General features: G+C 36.2%; 1 protein-coding gene across 5 annotated transcripts in view; it reads left to right on the forward strand.

Moving 5' to 3' along the window:
* Window positions 1-27,116, forward strand: part of magi3b (membrane associated guanylate kinase, WW and PDZ domain containing 3b) — a 425,096-nt gene that overhangs the window by 281,945 nt on the left and 116,035 nt on the right. For all 5 annotated transcript variants that reach the window (XM_030133527.1, XM_030133522.1, XM_030133525.1 and 2 more), the window contains exon 3: window positions 18,644-18,763. In XM_030133527.1, the coding sequence (XP_029989387.1) occupies window positions 18,644-18,763 (120 nt within the window). The remainder of the gene's footprint in view (window positions 1-18,643; window positions 18,764-27,116) is intronic.

Genomic DNA, 27,116 nt, shown 5'->3' on the forward strand with positions numbered 1-27,116 from the left:
TTGTCATGTAGAAAAATCAAGGTCAATGAAGTAACCATATTTGGTTATAAATATCCAAGAAGTAAATTTTAAAAAATGCAAGAAAAACAAATGAAAGATGAAAGGAAGATGAATTTTTGAATGTTAACACAATTTTTAGAATATTAGAACAACTGTCAGTCTGTCCCAGGGCAGCTGTGGCTACAGATGTAGTTTACCACCACCAGAGTGTGAATGTGAGAGCGAATGAATAATGGGTTAATAATGTAAAGCGCTTTGGGTGTCTAGAAAAGCGCTATATAAATCCAATCCATAATTATTATTATTATTATTATTATTATTATTATTATTATTATTATTATTATTATTATTATTATTATTATTAACATAAGTGCTGATCCGGACCCCTGTCCACATCCACATGATCCCTTTGAACATCATTACCTACATCAGCGCCATTACTTCATGGTACCTAAGAAGGCAGTGTTATTGGAGGACATAAAAAAGCCTTTATTACTTTTGTGAAATTTTTCAAAATTTGTTATTGTCATGTCGAAAATCAAGGTCAATGAAGTTACCATATTTGGTTCCTTGTCTATAAGTGGCAAAAAAATAAATAAATCCAAGAAGTATATATAAAAATAAAAATGCATGTAAAGTGAAAGGAGCATGTATTTTAGAGCAACATTTTTAGAAGATTACAACTACATAAGTGCTGATCCAGACCCCTGTCCACATCTGCATTATCCCTTTGAACATCATTCCTTACATTAGTACCATTACTTCATGGCACCTAACAAAGCAGCATTATTGGAGGATATAACAAGACTTTATTACTTTGGTGAAATTTTTCAAATTTTTTTATTGTCATGTCGAAAATCAAGGTCAATGAAGTTACCATATTTGGTTCCTTGTCTATATGTCTGGCAAAAAAAAAAAAAAAAAAAAATCCAAGAAGTACATATAAAAATAAGAATACATGTAAGGTGAAAGGAGCATGTATTTTAGAGCAACATTTTTAGAAGATTACAACTACATAAGTGCTGATCCGGACCCCTGTCCACATCTGCATTATCCCTTTGAACATCATTCCTTACATTAGTACCATTACTTCATGGTACCTAACAAAGCAGGTACACCTATTGTTCATGCAGAGGTGGACCTTACAGACCCTGGAGACCACATTAGACCTGAGATTGTTACCTCACTGTAACTATTACTGCCACCCACTTGTAATGCATGTGGAAATTACCAAAAATAGTCACTTGTCCGATAAACGGTTAATTTGCTTTTCTTAATAACTGTAAATATGAAATAGTTAGAGAAAAATGGCTGACTTTAAAACAGCAGGCCACAGCGTAGTGTAACCCAGACAATACGCATGTTGAGTAATGGGCTTGTCTGTTGATTTTTCTCCTCTTGCACCGGGCTTTCCTGACTGCAGTTATTTTTGCTGTAGAAGAAGAAGTAATTTTTTCATTGTGGGAAATCAATACTGGGAGAGAGAAGTTTTGTAAGAGCAATGAGAATTTGTAAAGCCGCAGAATTATAACTCGCTCTTCAACCCAAATATATTTCTTGTTAAACATTACACTGTTAAAATAAATAAGCTTATCTGAGGCTGGATTTATGCTCAAAATGTGTGTGACAATCATGTAGACAGCAAGAGGATTAGCAGAGGCGGTTTGAGTCACTGTGCCAATGGTCCACTTTGCTTAACAACCAGCAGCTCCACTGTGCTCTCATACAAGTGGAGCTGATTTGTGCTGTCCTGTTTTTTGTGCCTTTACCAATGACACAGCATAGACTTCAGTTCAGTTCAGCCGATTCGCAGCACTTTGAGACCAAAATGGAAATATTAGTTCTACTTTTTCGGGCCTGTAATAAAACCTCAAACAGGATGACACGAATTAACCCATAAAGACCCAAATATCCACCATCAACCAGAAGTATCTACTGATCTAACACTGGTTTAATACCTATTGGTCCACTAATCCTATCAATTCATGTAAATAATTGGTGTAAAATGCAGTTTTTCATCTTTTCATGGTCATCAGATATGTTCATTTGGATGTTCAGAGGCTCTGTAGTTACCGTGGAAACACCATCATCTTCTACAGCATTGATTCACCAGTAAAAACCCGTGGAGTTTGATAAATGACAGTGGATGGAGACACATGATTTATGGTGAATTAATGATATATTTTACTGAAAAATTCACTTTATCCTTCAGTTGTCTCTGTTCTGATATAATAACCTTTGAATTTACTCTGAGCTTTAACCCATAAAGACCCAGAACTACTTTGGTGGCAGTTCCCTAATGAAATTTTCTCTGTATCTAACTGTTCTGTAGCGATTTATCACCATTTATTTGTAATATTATCCTCTGTATTTTGTATTTTTTCAGTGAAAATCATGTATTTTTCTATATTTAATTTACTGATCATGTAGATATTCATAAAAGCTCAGATTAAAGTTGAAGGTTTTTCTATCAGAAATAGAGAAAAATGGAGAAAAAGTGAATTTTTCAACAATGATACCAATAACTGAATGTAAAAACAAGTGTCTCCATCCACTTTTATTTATCAAACTCCATGGTGTTTACTGGTGAATCAATGTTGTAGAAGATGGAAACACCGTCATCTTCTACAACATTGATTCACCAGTAAAAACCATGGAGTTTGATAAATGACAGTGGATGGAGACACTTGGTTCATGTTGAATTATGATATATTTTACTGAAAAAGTCACTTTATCCTTCAGTTGTCTCTGCTTTCATACAATAACCTTTGAATTTACTCTGAGCTTTAACCCATAAAGACCCAGAACTACTTTGGTGGCAGTTCCCAAATGAAATTTTCTCTGTATCTAACCGTTCTTTAGCGATTTATCACCATTTATTTGTAATATTATCCTCTGTATTTTGCATTTTTTCAGTGAAAATCATGTATTTTTCTATATTTAATTTACTGATCATGTAGATATTCATAAAAGTTCAGATTCAAGTTGAAGGTTATTCTATCAGAAATACAGAAAAATGGAGAAAAACTGAATTTTTCAGCAAAGATATCAATAACTCCATGTAAAAACAAGTGTCTCCATCCACTGTCATTTATCAAACTCTGTGGGTTTTACTGGTGAATCATTCTTGTAGAAGATGAAAACACCATCATCTTCTACAGCATTGATTCACCAGTAAAAACCATGGAGTTTGATAAATGACAGTGGATGGAGTCACTTGATTTATGTTGAATTAATGATATATTTTACTGAAAAAGTCACTTTATCCTTCAGTTGTCTCTGCTTTCATATAATAACCTTTGAATTTACTCTGAGCTTTAACCCATAAAGACCCAGAACTACTTTGGTGGCAGTTCCCAAATGAAATTTTCTCTGTATCTAACTGTTCTTTAGCGATTTATCACCATTTATTTGTAATATTATCCTCTGTATTTTGCATTTTTTCAGTGAAAATCATGTATTTTTCTATATTTAATTTACTGATCATGTAGATATTCATAAAAGCTCAGATTAAAGTTGAAGGCTTTTCTATCAGAAATAGAGAAAAATGGAGAAAAAGTGAATTTTTCAGCAAAGATATCAATAACTCCATGTAAAAACAAGTGTCTCCATCCACTGTCATTTATCAAACTCTGTGGGTTTTACTGGTGAATCATTCTTGTAGAAGATGAAAACACCATCATCTTCTACAGCATTGATTCACCAGTAAAAACCATGGAGTTTGATAAATGACAGTGGATGGAGTCACTTGATTTATGTTGAATTAATGATATATTTTACTGAAAAAGTCACTTTATCCTTCAGTTGTCTCTGCTTTCATATAATAACCTTTGAATTTACTCTGAGGTTTAACCCATAAAGACCCAGAACTACTTTGGTGGCAGTTCCCAAATGAAATTTTCTCTGTATCTAACCTTTCTTTAGCGATTTGTCACTATTTATTTGTAATATTATCCTCTGTATTTTGTATTTTTTCAGTGAAAATCATGTATTTTTCTATGTTTAATTTACTGATCATGTAGATATTCATAAAAGTTCAGATTAAAGTTGAAGGTTATTCTATCAGAAATACAGAAAAATGGAGAAAAACTGAATTTTTTCAACAACAATATCAATAACTGAATGTAAAAACAAGTGTCTCCATCCACTTTCATTTATCAAACTCTGTGGTTTTTACTGGTGAATCAATGTTGTAGAAGATGGAAACACCGTCATCTTCTACAACACTGATTCACCAGTAAAAACCATGGAGTTTGATAAATGACAGTGGATGGAGACACTTGATTTATGTTGAATTAATGATATATTTTACTGAAAAATTCACTTTATCCTTCAGTTGTCTCTGTTTTGATATAATAACCTTTGAATTTACTCTGAGCTTTAACCCATAAAGACCCAGCACTACTTTTGTGGCAGTTCCCTAATTAAATTTTCTCTATAGCTAACCTTTCTTAAGTGATTTATCACCATTTATTTGTAATATTGTCCTCTGTATTTTCTATTTCATCACTATAAATCATGTATTTTCCTATATTGAATTTACTGATCATGATGATCTTCATAAAAGCTCAGATTAAAGTTGAGGGTTATTATATCAAAAACAGAAAAAAAACTATAGAAAAAGTTACTTTTTCAGTAAAATATATCATTAAGTGAACATAAACCCAGTGTGTCCATCCACTGTCATTGATCCAAGTCCATGGGTTTTACTGGTGAATTAATGCTGTACAAGATGACAGTGTTTCCACGTTCACTATGGAGCTTCTAAATGTCCAAATGGGTCATATATGATGACCATGAAAAGACGACAAACTGTATTTTACACCAATTATTTACATGTATTGATAGGATTAGTGGATCAACAGGTATTACACATTTTAGATCAGTAGATGGTTTTGGTTGATGATGGATATTTGGGTCTTTATGGATTAATGAAATTTACATGATCAGTGAATTAAACATAGGACAATACATTATTTACAGTGGAAAAAATGCAAAATAAAGAGGATAATATGTTAATAATGGTGATAAATAATTTTGGAAAGGTGAAATGGAGAAAAAAATTAATTTGGGTACTGACACAAAAGTAGCACTGGGTCTTTATGGGTTAAAGTATTTTCCCAAATACCATTTGTGATTTCTTTGAATTAAGAGAGAGCATTTATAATGTTAAAGATCTTTATATTTATGAATGGATTACAGTGAGGACAAATGTGAAGTCTAGATGGACTGGGGTTGTGGATGTGAAATTATGGAATGGAACTGATGATGAATTAAAGTTATTCACTCCTTTGACAAAGTATGAAAAAAAGCCTCAGGTTTAAACTTATTTCGGAATATTGAATTGAGATGGTGGATATGTTTTCGTTGTTGATTTATTTATTTTTGTTTGTTTGTTTGTTTGTTTTTATGGTGTGAATGCTCAATGCTGTACACATTTGATTTAATATAAGCAGTGTATCAGGGGAAAAGGATAGGCAAAAAAAAAACAAAAACTTTTGCTTCTAGCCTATTCCTTTTTTGGTTTTTATGTTTATTATAACTTAGACTTAGATTTAGACTGAAGATTTGCATCAAAATGAAATCACAATGCAATGGTTCGATGCACAACAGGAACAATGGCAGTCTTTATATAAAAGGATAAATATACGTATTAAAAATAAAAATAGAAAAACTTGAATAAAAGATAAATAAGGATTTATCTATTTATTCATATGGGACAGTGCATATTAATGAACATCTACAACAATTGCAGCTGTAAACATGCTAGATTGTAGCGCAGTGCTAATTTCCAGCTGTTGTCCCTAGGCAGGTGACAGGAAAGACAGTTGACAAAAAGGCAAAACATCATAAAAACACACAGAACAACACAGTGAGGACAACCTACTGATGGTCACAGGCTTGGTTTTCTTTCATCCAATGCCTTCATCTAGTGTCCAAATATTTAAATATATTCTAAAATATTGCACAGTCCAAAAAAACTGTGAGACAACTTATTAATAATAATAACACTGGTCAACAACAAATTTATTGTTTAAGTTTTTTGAGCTGATTTAGGATCATTTTGGTGTGCTGAATCCAAAAATCACATTAATTTTGCTCAATCAGGTCAGCTTTCTGAACTATGCTACATATTGGCTTTTTAACATTTTTGCTTACATTTATGGGCATTTTCACATCATATGATACAAAATTCTTTCATATATCTTGCAATAAACGAGTTCTGAAGATTTTACTTTTGCCAATTTATGATTAATGTTTTTTTTTAATATTACAGGTGAATGAAATGGCTTCGACTAGAAAATCTTGCAAAAATAAGCCTGACGTATTCGGCTACATCTGCGGTGAATACACCATTGTACCTAACAGGAATCCTGGTAGAAAATGATTTTTTTTCTCTTAAAACCTACTTTGGGTGAGAACTATATAAAAAAAAAATCAACTGATAAAGTCACAAAAATGTAATCAATTTTGTGAGAAGATCAAATTTTTCAAAATCAAATTAGCAAAAAACCTGACCTGATTGAGAAAAACAGATGTCATTTTTGGATTTAGCGGTGCAAAATGGTCCTAATTCAGTTGGAAAAAACCTAGACAACTTGCAAAAAACATTTTTTTGTAACCCAGTGTTATTCTACTAAGTGTAATGATTAATGTACAAACCAAAAATAAATTCATTCATTCATTCATTCAACCAAAAAGACTAAATAAAAAGGGGTCTCAAACAAGGTTATTATTGTTAACGAAAACGAATGAAATGACGAAAACTAAACTTGAAAAAACATTTTCGTTAACTGAAATAAATGAAAACTCGAATTAAAGGAAAAAAACGATAACTAACTGAAACTGTATTGTGTGCTTACAAAACTAACTAAAACAACTTAAAATTATGTATAAATTTCCCTTAGTTTTGTCTTTGTCAATGTTGATATAGGATAGAACATGTGAAAATTTTGTCTAAGATCAGCGGTATAACAGAGGTATAGAAGTCAGGTGGCCAACGGTGAAAGTATGGAAAGTTTCAGTTTCATTTTCACCTAAGTGACATTGTGTATGGATCGCACCCCCACCTACATTACCCCCTCCAACCTGCTAAAGGGAATTTATCCATGGTACTGTACATGTTTGTGTCTGTGCTCAGTCAATGAGCCACCCTAACCCCACCCCCAAATAAAGTGTCCAGGGTAACCTCACTAATTTCTTTGAATAGGATGGTGAAGAAGATAAAATATATGAAAAAACTGAAACTAATACTAAAACTAAACTAAAACTAAGCATTCAGAAAAAAAAACGACAACTAATAAAAATTTAACGTGAGGGTTCGTCGGTGGTTAATAGTTCATTCTTGATAAAAATGAGACTGCAGGATGGAGACGGATTTCTTCATACAACAGTGCTTTACTGTGCATGTGTTGTGACAGCTACAACACTTCCTGAAACAACAACTCACATGACCGAAACCAGCCAATCAGGAAGTAACAGTACCTAGATCGGTAAATGTTAAGTGATTTAGAAAAGGCACATTCAACGCATTATTTTAGCTGCTGATATACAACAAATGAAAATAATTAAATGTGTATACAGGGTGGGGAAGCAAAATTTACAATATTTTGAGGCAGGGATTGAAAGACAGTGTATGACCAATTAGTTTATTGAAAGTCATGAGAATTTATTTGCCACAAGAAAATGTACATAATAGAAAATGTTTTTATTCTATGTGTCCTCCTTCTTTCTCAATAACTGCCTTCACACGCTTCCTGAAACTTGCGCAAGTGTTCCTCAAATATTCAGGTGACAACTTCTCCCATTCTTCTTTAATAGTATCTTCCAGACTTTCTCGTAATAGTTTTGCTCATAGTCATTGTCTTCTTTCCATTATAAACAGTCTTTATGGACACTCCAACTATTTTTGAAATCTCCTTTGGTGTGACGAGTGCATTCAGCAAATCACACACTCTTTGACGTTTGCTTTCCTGATTACTCATATGGGCAAAAGTTTCTGTAAAGGTATGGATAATAGTGTTAGGTATGATTATGACATCAATATATGTTTGGTTTCAAAACAATTGACGTAGTGCCTGCTGAGAAAAAACAACTAAATGTTCATTGTAAATTTTGCTTGCCCACCCTGTATGTGTAAACAATAATTCTGCAACATAAATGTAAATAGTTATTTGTGTAAACACTGTCAATATATTTTTTTAACAAATACCTGAATCAACTCATTCCCTGTAATTTACCTCATTGTTAAACTTTACATTCCTCCAACATAACATTATTTTAACTTCTGAACCTTACAAAAAGTAGCAAACCTGCTCTAAAAACTAATTAAAACTAACTGAATTAGAGCAAAAAAAAAAAAAGTCAAAACTAAATAAAACTAAACTATAATGAAAAATCCAAAACTATTATAACCTTGGTCTCAAATAGAGCAATAAGAGAGAAAGTAAAGGGGGATGAAAGACAAAGTCAGCAGGGCCTTTACTGTGTGTGTTGTAAATCCCTTAGACTCCTTCACTGGTCCTTGGGATGGGCTCCATCTCATTTGGACACTTGAGGAAAAAAAAAAAAAAAAAACGCTGGAGGAGGCTCTCTGAAGCACTGAAGAGGACAAAAGGAGGGAGATTTTTGTTAGAGGGCTGAGAGCTCAGGGTCATATACAGTCCTGTGACCCCCCGCTGAGATCAGAGATAGGTCCAAAGAGCTTGATCTCACACGAACGCTCAATCTTCTTCACACTCACACACTCCACTGAAGCTAGGGGCAATTCGGTACATGTTGAGCACACATAGAGCTGTACTTTGTGACCTTTACACTTTCTGTTATCTCTTCCTTCTGCGTCTCCTCTTTTCTTTCCTCCTATTCTTCCTGAATTTTAAAAATAACTCTGGCTGCACGAATGTGGTAAATATGTCGTTGTACATCTCATGTTATGTTATTTTCAGTACAGTACTTTACAACACGAGAAAAGCGCAAAAAAAAAAAAAAAAAAAAATGCGTGACAGAGTTTGCCTTGATATTCTTTCTTAAAAGGAAATACTCCACAAAAGAACCAAAAGACTTTGTAATGATCCTCTTTCCCTTTTTCACTGGCTGTCTTTCTTTGCATTTCAACAGCAAAGCCCTAAGCCATCATATTTTTTGAAGCACCAACATAAAACTATGCAAGAAATCACCATGTTAAATTTATGGCCTGCCATTTCTGACTGACTACCTCTGATGTTCCCAACGTGACATTCTCTCAGTCCATGCAGGGGAAAAAAAAAAAAAAAAAAAAAAAAAAAAGTCTCAGTAGTGCACAGACATAAGAACTTGCAAGACTAAAATGATAATTTGTTTCAGTCCTGGACAGATGGACAGAAACAGACATGTGCATCTACAGGCAGTTCAGCTGTCCATAACATTAATACTGAAATATGCTCCGCTCTGCACAATCCAAACGCATTACTTGTTCTGCTGAATTCAGCCTCCTACTGTGTTCAAAGAGGGTTTATATCATTTTTGTTTGTGGGTTTGAATCGGACCCCGTCAGCCAGTAGAACATTGAATATGCTCAGAAGCTTGTTTATCCGTAACTGTATGTATTTATGCTTTAATATTTCATGCACCTTAGACCAGCAACTTACAAAGTACAAATATGTTTTAAGTTTAAAGTAGGACCATTTGATCTATTTTAGTCGCAGATGCTTGAAGTCCTTAAAAACGCTTGAATTTCAATGTTGTGTTTTCAAGGTCTGAAAAGTGTTTGAATTTTAGTTTAAGTGCATGAAAGTGCTTGCAATTATAACTCTGCGATGTAATTTATTTATTTATTTTAAAAATTAACTCTGCCAGGTTAGAAGCCGAGCCAAAGCTACCTACAAAGAGGTGATACATTTTGAAAAATAAAACTTTATGTCAAAAAAGAATCCAGGCAAATTCCAGGTAAATTTTTATCTTCAAAAACTTTGTGTTCTCCTTTCATTTCTAAACTTTTTGCCGTTATGAAACCTAATTTTAGATGTTTATAAGCATGATACAATGTATATCATTGTGATAAAAAGTGAAAAAACATAATCATTAGGATATGTATTCCTGTAGATATGTATTTGACTCAAACAATAAGGTGCTGTGCACGAAAAAATTGAAAATGACCCTTAAAATTGCTTGAAAAGTACTTTGACTTTTTGACCTTGAAAACTGTACACAGACCCTGATGTCAGCACACTTTACTCTTCAGTATAACATAACCTGAGATTTAACAATAGAAAATTAGTTTGTTTATACATTTTCTTATTCTTGATGATTTGGTTACATTCACATGTGAATGTGCACTACAGTACTGTGTAAAAGATTTAGGCCACAAGCAGGTTTGTTGTTTTAGCAAGAGTATCATAGCATATTATAATGTATGAATGCGTTTCTCAGTCTCTGTGACAAGGTAGAACTGAAATTTAGAACAGCGTTAAAAATTAGATTTTCAGATAAAAGCTTTTTTTTTTTTTTTTTTTTTGCATTGTCATCTACAGTGTTTACAAAATGCTTCAGAGTTTATTTTTCCTTACATTTTATTCAACACTGGATATTTTTTTCAACAGCATCTCTTTGGCAGTGCCAAAACTGAATATTCTAAAAAGGAATATATATATGTATTAGTGCTGGGCAGCGATTAAAATTTTTAATCGCAATTAATCACGTGGATTTCTGTGATTAATCATGATTAATTGCATAGTTATATGGGGGGGGGGGTTGCTGGCATCAACAGCGTGTATTGCCTTTAAGTGATATTTCAGACTCGAAGTACTCCGGTGATAAAAAAAAAATAAATAAATAAAATTCCACATTGCAGTGCTTCCAAACAACTTTGGCCTTCTCAACCCCACCATCTGAAGACATTTAAAATGAAAATGTCCACGTAAAAGACCAGTACTTTTCTCCATGTTTATGTCCACACCAGTTTATTTCCGCTTGTGAGTGACTGACAGGAGTCTTAAGCCCACTAATAAGTACTAATACTAATAAGTCCAATAATATGTGATGCTCAGTTGTTAAAAGCAAGCAAAGGGGGCCCTCTAGTGGTCGGAATAAGTTGCACTAATGTATGTTTTGTCTTTGCGGTGTTCCAGTAGTCAGTTTGGACATAAGAAGGAACTAACAGACACGTTTCTTTCACTCTGTTTGTATGGCCCCAGAAACGTTTGCCTGTGAGTATTTTATGTTCAGTTGTTGTTAGAATGAATAGTATAAAATATCTCTGATGTGAACCTTTGTTGCTGGATAAAAAGACGTAAATCTTAAATTAATCTGTAAATGCTAATCATTAGCGTGTCTATGGATTTTCCCATTCAAGTTAGCATTGAGCTAGCAATCTTTTACCCATTCATTTAAATGTATTATGCCATGTAAATGTACTAAGGCAATGAACATAACTGAGGCATATTTTGTATGTATGTTGCAGTTTTACAGTGAGTCTCAAGTAAAAGATGTGGAGAGAAGTTTTGGGTGTCCGGCTTTTCTTGGGAAACCTGTTGTCTATCTGCCGAGCTAATTGCTACATGCACACAAGCAGAGGCAGAAGAATAGGAGTTGGAATAAAACGGCATTACCGTCAGATTAAAAAAAAAATTGTTGGTGTTATTTAATTAATGCATTAACGCGGTAATAACGCATTAACTTGCCCAGCCCTAATATTTATTTATTTATTTATTTATTTATTTATTTATAAATGCAAGTCAAGGAAGGTCATTTCTGTAAATATAGACAAAGGTAGAGTGTTTTCAAAGCTGAAGGTTAGACCCAGTCATCTGGGAACCAATCATATCTCACATTCCATATAACAGGGCTTCTCAACCTTCTTCGAACTACGACCCGCTAATGGCATCATGAGCCTACTGGTACCCCCCCCATGTCTGAAAAAATTTGTGGGACCGGGGGGGTGGGGCTACATAATTCTAAAATTTACATGACGAGGACGTGGTGGGTTATATAGCTCTGTAGATAAAGCTGATCGTAGTTGGAAAACGTTTGCCTGTGAGTATTTTATGTTCAGTTGTTGTAAGAATGAATAGTATAAAATATCTCTGATGTGAACCTTTGTTGCTGGGTAAAAAGATGTTGTAAATCTTAAATTACTCTGTAAATGCAAATCGTTAGCATGTCTATGGATTTTCCCATTCAAGTTAGCAATGAGCTAGCGATCTTTTTCCCATTCATTTAAATGTATAATGCCATGTAAATGTACTAAGGCAATGAACAGAACTGAGACATATTTTGTATGTATGTTGCAGTTTTACAGTGAGTCAAGTAAAAGATTTGGAGAGAAGTTTTGGGTGTCCGGCTTTTCTTGGGAAACCTGTTGTCTACCTGTTGTCTATCTGCCGAGCTAATCGCTACATGCACACAAGCAGAGGCAGAAGAATATGAGTTATAACAAAACGGTATTAACGTGAGATAAAAAAAAAAAAAATTGTCAGCGTTATTTAATGAATGCATTAACGCAGTAATAACGCGTTAACTTGCCCAGCCCTAATATTTATTTATTTATTTGTTTGTTTGTTTGTTTATAAATGCAAGTCAAGGAAGGTCATTTCTGTAAATATAGACAAAGGTAGAGTGTTTTCAAAGCTGAAGGTTAGACCCAGTCATCTGGGAACCAATCACATCTCACATTCCATATAACAGGGCTTCTCAACCTTCTTCGAACTACGACCCGCTAATGGCATCATGAGCCTACTGGTACCCCCCCATGTCTGAAAAAATTTGTGGGACCGGGGGGGTGGGGCTACATAATTCTAAAATTTACATGACGAGGACGTGGTGGGTTATATAACTCTGTAGATAAAGCTGTGACAAAGTGAAAGTGAGCTCCACCCACTCACCTTATCACTGACTACCTGCTGCCCCCTGAAAACCAATGGACCTCAATCTGTGAGCGTGGGGAGAGTATGTGCCGGGTGATTTATAATGTCGGGATGTACAACAGTAGTCACTAACGCACCCGCACACACATACAACGATGTCACTCATGACGCCCCCCATTTTCTGAGAACCACTGCCATATAACCAATCATAAAATATGTATAACATCGTGTTTGACCCCTGGTTGTCTGTTGGAGACACTGCACTGATGACTGTATGAAATAAATACTGATTTTATATTTATTGCAATAATTATTGACAATAAGTGATGCAAACATTTTCATCCTGATCCTATTGACATGCTGTAGGTGTAATGTGTCCCAGTGATTTTGTCCATATGATGTATTGCTCTGCTTAACTCTTTCAATGCCATGGGCCGATTAAATCGGCTTTACGAATACAACCTTTAAAGTGCCACGGGCCGATCAGATCGGCTTTGGAGAACACACCATATTTGTGTACAAACAAACCATCCACCCCCATTTCTTTCTCACATTTTGATGATGTTATTTCAAAACTTCTTGCAAATTACGATCAATAATGAATCGGCTGCGTCCGGTGCGTTTTGAATCTAAGTAGCAATCGGTCGGATGTTACCGAGCGGTTTTTGACCAAGGAAGAGCTCGCGTTTCGTTTTCTGCTTGGGAAATTTTATGAATGAATTTATGAATGAAATCATATGCAAATTAGATGGCCATTTTGTAGTAATATCATAAACACAGCGATCGGTCAAAACAGTCCCATCTGCTAGAAAATGAGTTCTGATGACGATTCAGACTTCAATTATAAAAATGACGCGAAATACTGAAAAACGGCCAAATTCTGTGGCATTTTTAAGGCTTATTAGCCCCTTAACTGTCTGGCACCAAAAGAGTTAAAGGGGTCATAGTTATCTAAACTCACTTTTATTAGTCTTTGGTTCATTTATTTGTGTATTTGGACCCTAATAATTCATAAAGTTTGAATTTGAACCCTCCAGGTGCTGCAAAGCTAGTGGATTTCTACAACCTGTTTTAATTCCTGCTTAATTTGTTACGTTTTATAACTAGTTACGTCACGACATTTGCACATATAAGGTTAAGACTTCTGATGAACATTTCTCCAGTATGCCATAATTGTTTGTCAGCAACAGCGGTTGTTGTCCATACTGAAAATATGTCCAAACTTTGAGCCAATTACCTAAAATGTTCAGTTGTTGGTTGAACGGGATGGAGCAGCACAGCCAACAACCTGGAGGGGGCGGGGCCTGAAGTGGCTCATATGCATTTAAAGGGCCAGCACTCAAAACGACCTTTCTGGTGTCATTACTCAGAAATAGGGTTGAAGATGGACCTGTGGAGCTGAATTAATGAAGAATTCAGACCCAAGCAGAGCATTTACAGTTTATGTAGACCACAGGGAAATGTTTTAAAATACATAATTCCATTTAAAAAAGCAAAATAAACCAATAATTACTGCACAAAAAAACACAACAAAACCAAGGCACTCTCTTATAATTTTAAAAATGCCTTTATTAATTATGACATATCTCAATGGAGCCTGCTGGCCTTCATCGGGGGAACAGGAGGTTTGTCCCCACTTTTATTAGTGTTGATGATAATTAATACAAACATTTTAAAATTAGAAGAGAGTGCCTTGGTTTTTTGTATTTTTTTGTGCATTAATGGTCCCTTCACCAAAGAGCACCTCTTTTACCATTTTTCATTACTGCCTGGAGGTCCATGAAGCGTTCCTCTTTACTGTTCAACCTATAATTACTACTGGTCTAAAATTAACTGCTACATCACAGACACATACAGCACTCAGCATGAAAGTCAAATAAATAAGTATGTAAATAATATTGTGATAGTCGAAGTAATGAATCAAGACATGTGAAACTAATTTTAATTAAACTGTAAAATATATATATCAAGGTTGGAGTGATTTTAACCCTTTCGTGCATGAATTATGAGAACCTTAATCAAGATTTTTTTTTTCCCGGAGTGTTTTTATTCCTCTTTGGGCATGAAAAGAAACAATGCTATGGATTTTTTTTATGACTGTATTTAATCATGCAGTTACAAAAATGGCCACTCAGCTGGACACCATGCATTTAATTTTAGATGCAAAGAAACATACCTCTGCCAGGAGGTATTGTGATCGCTTTGCTTTGTGTGCGTGCGTGTTTGTTTGTTTGTTTGTTAGTAAGATAACTCAAAAAGTTATGGACAGATTTTCATGTAATATTCAGAAAATGTTGATACTGGCACAAGGAAGAAATTATTACATTTTGGTGGTGATCCCGGGGGGGGGGGGGGGGTTGGTCCAGTCAGAAGGAGGAGTGGACTCACATCATCAGAATGAACACAAATGAAGGAAAAAAAATGAACAAAATGCACAAAAATGACGAAAATACAAAAAATAAATCAACACAAATGAAGAAAATAATGAACAAAATGAAGAAAAATGAATATAAAACAAAATGAAGAAAAATGAAGAAAATAATGAAGAAAATGAAGAAAAATGAAGAAAATATAAAAACAAAATGAAGAAAAATGAAGAAAATATCAAAACAAAATGGAGAAAAATGAAGAAAATAATGAAGAAAATGAAGTAAACAATGAACAAAATGAAGGGGGGGAGGGGCAGATCTCTCTTGGCAGAGGTCTGCGCTCTCTGAGTGCTTTTCTTGTTTGTTTTGCCTCAGAGTCAATAATTCCTGAAACCTACCAACTACCAGCCTCAACTTCTGCTGATACCAGAGATCTCCTATGGGTGCTGATTAATTATACGAACGGCTTGATTGGTGCTTATAGAAACGTTTCCATCTGTGTCCTCTTGCATGTTTTCACTGATACAGATTCCACTTCTGCACGCTCCTCCCTTGTCTGATTTCATTAACTGCTGCAAACAAATCTGCCTTTTTCAACATTATCTTGGCATGTTGTTGAAAGACCATCCCCCAGGTTTATTTGAAGGTGTATCCCAAGTATCGTTGTTAGCATTGAAAAGGAAAATATGACAAGATGTTACAAAGTTCTACTTAAAAGGATTTGCTGCTTTCACTCCGCTGTACCTTCAAAGCACTGGGAGGCCTCATTATAATCTGAGGGACCCATCCACAGTAGGGAGCTTATGGTATATATTGGTCTGACATCCTGGATGATGGCTCTGGGAGACACTTGGCAGGTACATAACTGTGGCTCAAGTAATTGGGCTACAGAGGACATTTTTCATTTTTGAGCGACCAAAGCCAACGCCGGCAGGCAGACAAGTTGGTAATGAGAAGCAGCAGCGGCTGGCATTCACACACACGATACAATGTCAACTCTTTTGGTAACACAAACTGCTGTATCAAGGCGGTGTAGAAGGAAGCTGTTCTGATGGTTTTTGCCTTTTCTCAAATTATGTTTTTGCCCCTCAGCTCTGGTGCTGAGGAGCTGTCACAGTCCAATTAGTGAGAAAATATAAGAGCGGAAAAACAAAAGGGAATACCAAGATAAAGTTACTTAATAGGCCATTGGGCCACCACAATTTACAGAGCAGCTTCATTACTAATTGGCCCAATATCGAAGTGTCAAGACAATTACTAAAGAGATGCAGTTGCATAAATTAATTGGATTTTTTTTTTTTCACATGTATACGACAATTTACTAATTTAAAGTGTTGATTCAGGACAGCTTAATGAGCATATCTGCCTATAGTCACATGTGCCTATAGGCTAATTAATGCAAAACACTGCCTCTTTTTATTTTCTGATGTAGTATTACTCAGGTACATGGAGGGTTAAATTGCTGCATTGCGTGACAGAGAGGCTCAGACATTTTACTCTGAACCTGATACAGAGTCTGCTTCTGACTCATCTCACAGCAAGACATTACTGGCTTTGGCTGATAATCTTTTCTGCGTGGAGTTTGTATCTTCTCTGTTTGCATCTCAACACTGTGCGGCTGCAGGCTCGCGCTCTGATTTTTTCCGACACTCGGGTCAGGTTGATTTGAAATTTGAAATTGTGTTGTTTTTCTGAATGCAAATGCCTATTTATGATGGCATGGTGGCCTGTCTAGATTGTTTCAAGTTTTTCTCCCAGTGTGCGCTGAGATAGATTCTCACATCCCACTGTCCTCCCCAATGACCCTGCAAACAATTCAGTGGCTAAAGTGAATGAATAACACTGGGTTACAAAAAAAATGTTTTTTGCAAGTTGTCTGGGTTTTTTCAACTGAATTAGGACCATTTTGCACCGCTAAATCCAAAAATGACATCTGTTTTTCTCAATCAGGTTAGGTTTTTTTGCTAATTTGATTTTGAAAAAATTGATCTTCTCACAAAATTGATTACATTTTTGTGACTTTATCAGTTGATTTTTTTTATATAGTTCTCATCCAAAAATTTTAAGAGAAAAAAAATCATTTTCTAACAGGATTCCTGTTAGGTACAATGGTGTATTTACCGCAGATGTAGCAGAATACATTAGGCTTATTTTTGCAAGATCTTCTAGTCGAAGCCATTTCATTCACCTGTAATATTAAAAAAAACATTAATCATAAATTGGCAAAAGTAAAATCTTCAGACCTCATTTATTGCAAGAAATATGAAAGAATTTTGTATGATATGATGTGAAAATGCCCATAAATGTAAGCAAAAATGTTCAAAAGCCAATATGTAGCATAGTGCAGAAAGTTGACCTGACTGAGCAAAATTAATGTGATTTTTGGATTCAGCACACCAAAATTAGCCTAAATCAGCTCAAAAAACTTAAACAATAAATTTCTTGTTGACCAGTGTAATCATTGGTGACAGTAAATTTAGGTGACAGATTTCTACAAAATCTAATGATGCACAGGTTCATATTGTAACTTTGTTCCACCTTCCATGAAACACATAATTGTCGTCCTGCCCCCTGTTCAGCTGTGGTTATCGGTGGGGAGTTTACAAGTTTGGTGACACGCCATCTAATTAGCCTTGAGTGCAATAGAGGCACAGTCCTGCTTACTTATTCATGGAATATGGTTTACATAATCCTCATGCTAATGTAATCTTTTGGTGTCCATTTGTTCCTTGTGGATATTCATCCTGGAAGGAACAACCTCCCATCAGTATGAAAATAGGCTGTGGTTTCACCACAGGAGCAAAGACTGCACTGAAATTGGCTTTGTGTCATTTGCATCGACGCTGCCTTCGGTGAGTCTTAGTGAACCTAAACCACACCACGAGGCTACAAAACCCAGACTTCCACTATATTTAATTGTAATTTACTCATCTGATTTCCATTTTAGTTATAGCCATGGCGTATGTCAAGATCCTCTGAATAATAACTTGTTAGTAGAAGCTGCAGTAGCTCAGCGCATTAAATGAATTACAGCACACAGCGCTCCACAGGCCTTCATCAATTATCCATCTTTCACAGGAAGGCACCAAGGTCTTTTTAGATTTTCCTCTCAAAATGAGATACTCACCCTTTATGAAGTATTCTGCGGGCTTACAGAATGATGGATTATAAGAAAACTATTAAACAAACAAAATTCGGTGCATTTTATACATTCAAATATTGGGATAAATGTTAGTATAAGAGTTGATGAATCCAACTCACTCTGAGCTGAGGGTTTTTTCAACAGTCCTTTTAAAAGCCATTATATGACGCAATAACAGCACAATTTGTTCCTCTCCTGTCTTACCGTCACCATTCTGCCAATTCATTTTCTTTTCTAGAGCATGTTTGGACCTGTATAATTAAGTGCCTTTCGTGTTCTTATTGTGTTCTCAGGCACCACGCGGCTTCCTCGAGAGGGGGAGGTACCAGGTGTGGACTATAACTTCATCAGTGTCGGAGACTTCAGGATCCTGGAGGAGAGTGGACTTCTGCTGGAGAGTGGGACTTATGATGGTAATTATCAACACGCTGCAGAGTATTTGTATGAGTGCATATAACGGCCTGCGTTTACAGTGACAACCCCCTATGACAGAGTGAGTGTGAGCTCAATATTCACAGCCATTATGACTCGCAGTTGGCCTTAGTGAAGTGTGACAGGCAGGACCAAATGTATTGATCAGTGAAACTTGATTAAAGACTTGCTCTAAGTGACAGTCCAGATTAGCAACGATACTCAGAGCTCGTAGGACAAGCTCCACCGTTCTTTCTCCACACTGTGTTTAAAACAAGACGCTAAACTGTGATCATATCCTACATACTGAAGTATAAAAGGAAATATTTTAGAAATCACCAGGGAATGAAATCTGATTCAAGCAAAAATTTAAAAAATTAAAAAAACATCTTTATTCACCAGAAAATGAGAGAAATTCTAAGCATGGACAAAATGTACATACTGTAAGTATAGGATTTTTATTTTTATGTATTTATTTACCCCTAAGCTGAGTGGATGGGTCCAGCAGATACAACATCAGAGATCCAAAAGAGCACAGTCCTAAGAACAACTTATTAAAGCAAAAATCTTTTTCTTGCCCACCTGGACGGTGTCTTCTTCAGACTCTGGTCCTCTACCAGAGGCCTGGACGCCTCAGGGTTCTGTGCAGGATCTTAGCTGTTCCTAGGACTACACTCTTTTGGAGAGAGATCTCTGATGATGTTCCTGTTATCTGCTGTAATATATATAATTATGACATTTTTTAAATGTAAGACCTAAAAATGAGTAGTCTTAAATTTGCAGTTGTAAGACTTAAAGCAGCAGTCGTCAACATCAGGGGAAAGAAAACACCAAAAGTCTTTTTGTCAAGTCATTTTGTTCTCGCAGCCCTGGGAGCGAGAACAAATTTCTCTGTTCTTGCGGTGTATGTAATATCCTGTAGGCAGGTGCATGTGTTCTGAGTGAAGCAGGAGTTGTAGTCTCAGTATTTGTTACATTGAAGATTGTGTAAAACGTCCCCTACACATTGCACATATACACACTAGGGTGGTCCAACAATCATGGTAAAAAATAAAGTTTCAGATAACCTCAATTAGCACCCTGCATTAGGTTTTGGCATTCAAAAGATGATTTAGGAAAAAAAAAATGGAAGAAAAAGGAGATGTTTTAGAGGTTGCACAAGTTGCTGGAAGTTTCCTGGAAACTGACTAATTTTGCATTTTCAGTATAGACGAGCTGACCTGCTAAAAGAAGCAGCAGTGCTATCAAAACCAAGGTTTGAGTGCTTCATCTAGCAATATATGTATGAAGTAAGGGGGCGGCTGTGGCCCAGGTGGTAGAGTGGGTCATCCAATAACTGAAGGGTTGGCGGTTCGAATCCCACTCTGTCCTAGTCAGTCCGTTGTGTCCTTGGGCAAGACACTTTACCCTCCCTGCCTCCAGTGCCACCCACACTGGTGTATGAATGTTTGGTGGTGGTCAGAGGGGCCGTAGGTGCAAATTGGCAGCCACGCTTCTGTCAGCCTGTCCCAGGGCAGCTGTGGCTACAGATGTAGTTTACCACCACCAGAGTGTGAATGTGAGAGCGAATGAATAATGGGTCAATAATGTAAAGCGCTTTGGGTGTCTAGAAAAGCGCTACATAAATCCAATCCATAATTATTATTATTATTATTATTATTATTATTATAAGGCCGCCCACATCTTTGGTACTTGAGTGAAGAATTGGTTGGCCTGGCATTCTTTGACTCCAGTGTGACACAAGAGCAGAAGCAGCTGATGGTTCACAACATGATGGCTGATAAGGCTGATAAAATTGTGCATTCCAGAAAAGTTGTCAATGATGTTGCTGAAAGAGGGGTGGAGCTTATTCAAGACTTCAACTGTAGCCGAACAAAAAATGAAGATCACAAACAGTACTTGCTCCAAGTTGTCAAAGAACACAGGAACATTTTTTTGTAATTTCAATAAAGCAACTGTGGTTGCTGGACTTTCTAAGTAACATTTTTATGTGAGTTGCAGTTTAATTTTGAGAATAAAATTACAAATTATTCTAATATGCCTTATTCATTTGGCTAGTTTTGTTATAGTATATACAGCAATCTTCATGTGTCTTGTGAAACCTCTAAATATTAATTAATTTGCATAAAATTTGGACCGAAGTAATCTGGCCAGATAAGGAACCAAATGCAGGGTTCTAATCCAGAGAATCTTAAGAAAAATTTTTGGACCACCCTAATACACACTTATTGCATGTAAACACTTGGAGTCTGTATGTTTCTCTTTAAATACGGTACATATATGTAGGGTCATGCTATACTTATTTTTTCTGTGTGCGTATGTGCACGTCTTGTGTCAGTTGTTTACTTTGTCACTGCAGGATGTGCATCCCATTGCATGTGACTTTTCTGTGTCAACACATCTTAGCCACTCTCATTATAAAGTACCTTACAGTGTTCAGTGCTCACCTACACTACAGCGCGAGATCATGCAAGCAGCTGTAACACCTGATGGTGACCTTATGTAAACCAGCCAACTTGCTGATCCCACTGCCTGACTGCACAGTCACACATCAGGAGGTCCCACTTGTGTTCCTTACTCTCAGATCATGTTTTATTCATGGGATAAACCAGCCTTGTCCTCCTCGTCCTCTCTCCTCTTACAGACACAACCAGCAAGCTCTACTTCATCGGTAGCATCCAAAACCAGAACTTTGACTTTTAGAGCTGTTTAAATTTCTCTACTTCATTTCTCCTCTTCTTCAAATCTAAATTTTGTGTTTGTTTGACAGCACCTGGATGGTAAACATGCCAGCAGGGTGCTTGTATTTTACAAGTCGACAAGCAGTGTCTGGTGCTTTTCAGTAAGAAGTTTACACAATAAGGGATATTTCAGCTTGGCAAACAGCTGAATGGCCAAGTATTTTCCATTTATACTACAATGGAGCGTAAGTACTTGCCCTGCATTCAGAGGTCTCGGAAAGTCAGACCGTTGCAGTGTATTTGTGTCATGGAGGGATTGGAAAGGAGGATTTCTCTCACATTGCGCAATGATTATGGCAATAACATGATAATCTTCCAGCTCTCTTTAAGCTCATTCTTTCTTACTGCAAATCCAGGCTGCTGTGAAATGGGAGAGGATTTCTCTAAATGTTTGAGGGGTAACCTCTGGTCGCGTGAATGGACCTTCTCTGCTCCATTCTCTCATTCCCATTCAGGCGCATCTCACACTTCCTATATGATGGAGAATTAAAAGATAAAGTCAAATCCTCAACCAGAGAGAAAGCGCCTTAAAGCTGAAAGCAGTTTCCTCTGGATGCACACAAGTGTGTTTCTGCTGAAGTGTGTTTTTTGTTGAAATTTGTGTGTGTGTGCGCTTGTGCTGTGGTGCTTGTTGGAACATGAAGTGCGATCTGGGCCTGTAGAGGATGGTGTTTCCAACAGTCTCTGATCCCTGTGATAAGGTGTCATCTCCGCTCCCCACCCCTCATGCTCATGACACAGTGACAGCAGTTGACGCTAGACACACACAGAAGTACACACTCACACACACACATAAGTACATACTTTTACTTCCTGTCCTACCTTGTGTTGATCATTTAAGAACTCGAAGATCAGGTTTCAAGAGCTGCCAAGTTGCCCACGAGTTGTCCTTCATCTGCGAGCTGAAGCCAGGTGGGATTTACGCTTTTATAGGTAGGTCGGCAGTAGGGAGAAAAGGGAAAAATGAAAAGTAAACTCAGGATAAGCATATAACAAAAAGAGACACTTGATATAGAGGGATATGAACTCCTCAGCTCCCAGTGGAAACCCCTTTTGCAGTGGAAGCAGGACTGACTTGGCTTTGCACAGATGCGTGGATTAGCTTCTCAAAAGTTGGAAGGTTTCAGTATACTGTCCCTGAGAGAGAAGTGAACACTCTAATAGTTGCAACCCCCCATACCCACCATCCCTTCTGCTCCTCTCCTCCTCTAAAACCCAGTCAGCACAAGTGCAGCATGGCTACTGTGGCACAGACTGTTGATCTCTCAGCAGCAGTGAACTCAAAGAGGAGCTGAAAGTAATCGGATCGAGGCATGGGATTTACTCTGTTTAGTTGTGCTTGAAGTACAGCCTATTTTTTTCTCTGAAAAGAGGAAAACAAGGTCACGCATCCTCTTGTATAGGTCACTCGGGCTGCTTTTTTTTGGAAAAAGCTAATGATTACCTGCAGCTTATAAGCATACAAGAAGTGAGCAGTGTTCAAGGTATTGAGCTAATGGGATTCTTAGCTAATCATAATGGTCTCACTAATAGTCCCAAATGACTCGCCTGAATGTTCATTATCTTAATGGTTCATGTATAACGTTTTTTTTTTTACAACTTGGAAAATATTTTATTGGAGCCATTTAAAGCATTAAACACATAATTTTGGTTTAAATACCCTTTTCTTCGCTCTTTTATCACTTCTGCTGACATACATGACCTTATTAATCCCCCACATTCTTCCCATTAACCCCTAAAGACCCAGTGCTACTTTTGTGTCAGTTCCCAAATGAATTTTTCGGTACATTTAACCTTTCTTAAGTGATTTATCACCATTTATAATTCATTTATAATAGTATCCTCTGCATTTTGCATTTTTTCAGTGAAAATTATGTATTGTCTATGAGCCATGGGCGGCTGTGGCTCAGGAGGCAGAATGGTCGCCCAATAACTGAAGGGTTGATGGTTTGAATCCCGCTCTGTCCTGGTCATGTACTGTTGGGCAAGACACTTCACCCACCTTGATTCCAGTGTCACTCACCAAGGTTATAATAGTTTTGGATTTTTCATTATAGTTTAGTTTTAATTAGTTTTGACTTTTTTTCCTCTAATTCAGTTAGTTTTTATTAGTTTTTAGAGCAGGTTTGCTAGTTTTTATTAGTTTTATTTTTTTTCTAAATGCTTAGTTTTAGTTTAGTGTTAGTTTTTTCATATCTTTTATTCAAATAAATCCCAGACAGGACTCTGCTGCTTTCTCCCAGCATTAGTCTCCATGTTTCCAGGTAGCATGGGGACTAGAAGACGACTCTAAACCACAAGTGACGACAAGTGACGGACCATAAAGTGTCGTACGGTGCCGGTAGTTAAAATTGCTAGAGCAAAATAAATCGATTTCATATCAATCCAATGCTGACAAAGAAAAAAACGAAGGGAATTTTATCCATAATTTTTATAAGTTTAGTTAGTTTTGTAAGCACACAAGTCAGTTTCAGTTAGTTATCGTTTTTTTCTTTTAATTATAGTTTTTATTTATTTCAGTTAACGAAAATGTTTTTTTCAATTCTAGTTTTTGTTATTTCATTAGTTTTTGTTAACGATAATAACCTTGTCACTCACACTGGTGGTCGGCAGCCAAACATAGTTTATCACCACCAAAGTATGAATGTGAGAGCGAATGAATAATGGATCAATAATGTAATGCTTTGGATACCTTGAAAAGCGCTATTGATGATCGTATAAAACCTAAGAGTAAATTCAGAGGTTATTAAATCAAAAACAGAGAACACTGAAGAAAAAGTGACTTTTTCAGCAAAGATATCTATAACTGAACATTAAAACAAGTGTGTGCATCTGCTGTCATTTATTAACTCCATGGGTTTTACTGGGGAATCAATGTTGTAGAAGATGATGGTGTTTTCACGGTAACTACAGAGCCTCTGAACATCCAAAAGGGTCATATCTGATGACCCTGAAAAGATGATAAACTGTATTTTACACTAGTTATTTCCATGTATTGATAGGATGAGTGCAGTGGTTCCCAACCTTTTTTGGTTCGTGACCCCATTTTCACATCACAAATTTCTGGCGACCCTAGACATTCAAAACGGAGACTTTTTTTTTGCTAAAATTTATTTGTTTTTGATCACGTAATAGTTTGCTATACTATGTTGCAATTAAACATTAATGTTTGATGACATTTAGTCGATATAATGTATATTATTATGGACAGAGGCAAAAAAGCCTGGTGTAGATTACTGCACAAAGTGAGAATTTTATTTTCCTTGGTCAGGATATGTACAGTCAGTCCAGCTTGTATTTACAAGGCTGACAATTAATACTGAACAAACAAGAACTCAAACTATGAATTATGAAAGAGCTGCAGCATCTGAAACCGACCACAATGAACATTTGACAGATAAACAGAACCACAGTGCTGCAGTTTCAGCTTAACAGTTTGTCATTTCATTATGTATTGGGATTGTCTCTCTCAACTCACCAGATATTTTTTTATTAGTAAGTTTTTTTTGTTTTTTTTTATCAATTACTAGAAATTTCAGGCAACCCCATTTGAATTCCATGTAGGGTCCCGACCCCAAGGTTGAAAAACATTGGGTTAGTGGATCAACAGTTATTAAACATTTTAGATCAGTAGATACTTTTGGCTGTCGGTTGTTGTTTGACTCTTTTTGGGTTAAGGCAGGTCATAGGTTTCCACATAATGAACATCCATGCCTGTAGCCAGGGAAATAGTTTCTGTGAGTTCATATTGGTAAGAACATATTGTCTCCATGATGGTCAAAAATGTCCCAGGTTGCCTACCAAGCAGACTTTTCAGCCATCTGCGCCAGGCACTGAAAGCGAGTCTTTTTGGGGTTTTTGGTCTCCTGTTTAAGCTCTACTCTCTGTGTGTCTGAAGTTCAGGTCGGGTCACTCTGTGAGAGCAGAACAGAGCAGCCGGACACGAACTGAGCAGTCCGGTGCAGTGAAGTGCAAGACTGGAGGGACAACTGCCAGGGAAATGAAAGTCTGCACATGCAAAGAGTTTTTAGTGACAAATGACATCTAATCTGCTAACACAAAATCTAAACACAAACTTCTGCCAAATCAAGATCCACTTCAAACCTGTTGCATTGAAATCCCTATTGTGATCATGACTCAGATTTAAGAAAACAAAGCTGTAAAATGGTTGTGAAAGGGAAAGAAGAAATCACGCGCAAGTAGCAATATGTTGTATATCAGATGGTTTTCTGGATTGAGTGAGTAACTGAATACTGCAGAGAGAAACTCATTGAATCAAATAGTCAGATGGTCCAGTCGCCTGATTGGTGTGTCCCAGTCTTGTCCCGCCTCCCCGTACGCTAAACAGGTACCGAGGATGGCTTCATCAATTCCTAATAATGACTCCCATCCCTTACGAGGTGAATTTCAGCTCCTTCCCTCTGGATGGAGGTTTTTAGTCCCAAGGTGCAGGATACAGCTTTATAAAAACAGCTTTATTCCATCCATATTCGCCATCACTGAGCTCAAGAAGAAATAGTGACATTGCACTTTATTAACGTATTTTAGTGATTTATTCTTATTCTGTTTCTTTGCTCTATTTATTATTATTGTGACTTCAAATTTTTAAAGGTTAATTTCTTATCCCGGTTCTTATCCCAGACTGTTTTTAACCCATTCATGCATAGTGGTCACTACAGTGGACAGCTATTCTACAGCTGTTCTCTTATCATATTTTCAAGGATTTTATTGTTTTAGTTCCATATCAACCAACACAGTGGACACTTAAGCATCATCCCATACACTGCATACACTGCAATTCATGCTATTACTGTAACTTTGCTGTTCTTAATAAAACTGATCTGCAGTAACATGTTTGAGTGTAAATCAGGTGCTTGTCATTGTTGTTAGACTGTCATTAACATTTTTTTTTTTTTTGCATATAGTCCCCATAAAGTGAGTGTGTTAAAATGTGATAAAACATCGGATTAAGAACATTTAAAAGATTATTTCATAGTTTTCACACAGTGTCTCGGTAAAAACATATGTCTTTGCTTCACAAATTAAACACATGGTGTCTAGCTGAGTAGACATTTTTTCAACTCCATGAAAAATAGGTTCATAAAAAACTATTTCAGTCGCATTATTATTATAATTATTTTTTCATTTCTAAAGAGGAATAAAAACACTCAGGAAAAAAAAAAAAAAAACCCTCAGTTAAGGTTCTCACAATTCATGCATGAAAGGGTTAATCTTCTCTGGGTTTTTATTATGTTTTATTGCATCTTGTTTTTATTTATTTGATCTTATTTATTTATTTTATTCTTTTACTTATCCATGCTGCTATACTGATGAATGGTAGAACACTAAGCACTTTTTGTCCTGTCTGGAAGCTCGATCAAGTGCCTGCCTAACACGTTCAATGTATGTCTTGCTGTAATGCCAAAAGCAATCACCTCATCTGCAAAATAAATCTACCCACGGGTACAAATAAAGTAACCTTGAACCTTGAACCTAGAATATTTTTAACTGACAGTGCCAAAAAAAAAAAATCAAACCAGCACTGCATAATAATGTCAGAGAAGTTTTATGTCAGCCCATACAGCATGTTAGAGAAAGGTCAAGATGTAGGTCA

The sequence above is a fragment of the Sphaeramia orbicularis genome, chromosome 5, assembly GCF_902148855.1.
Source record: "Sphaeramia orbicularis chromosome 5, fSphaOr1.1, whole genome shotgun sequence".
Taxonomy (NCBI): domain Eukaryota; kingdom Metazoa; phylum Chordata; class Actinopteri; order Kurtiformes; family Apogonidae; genus Sphaeramia; species Sphaeramia orbicularis.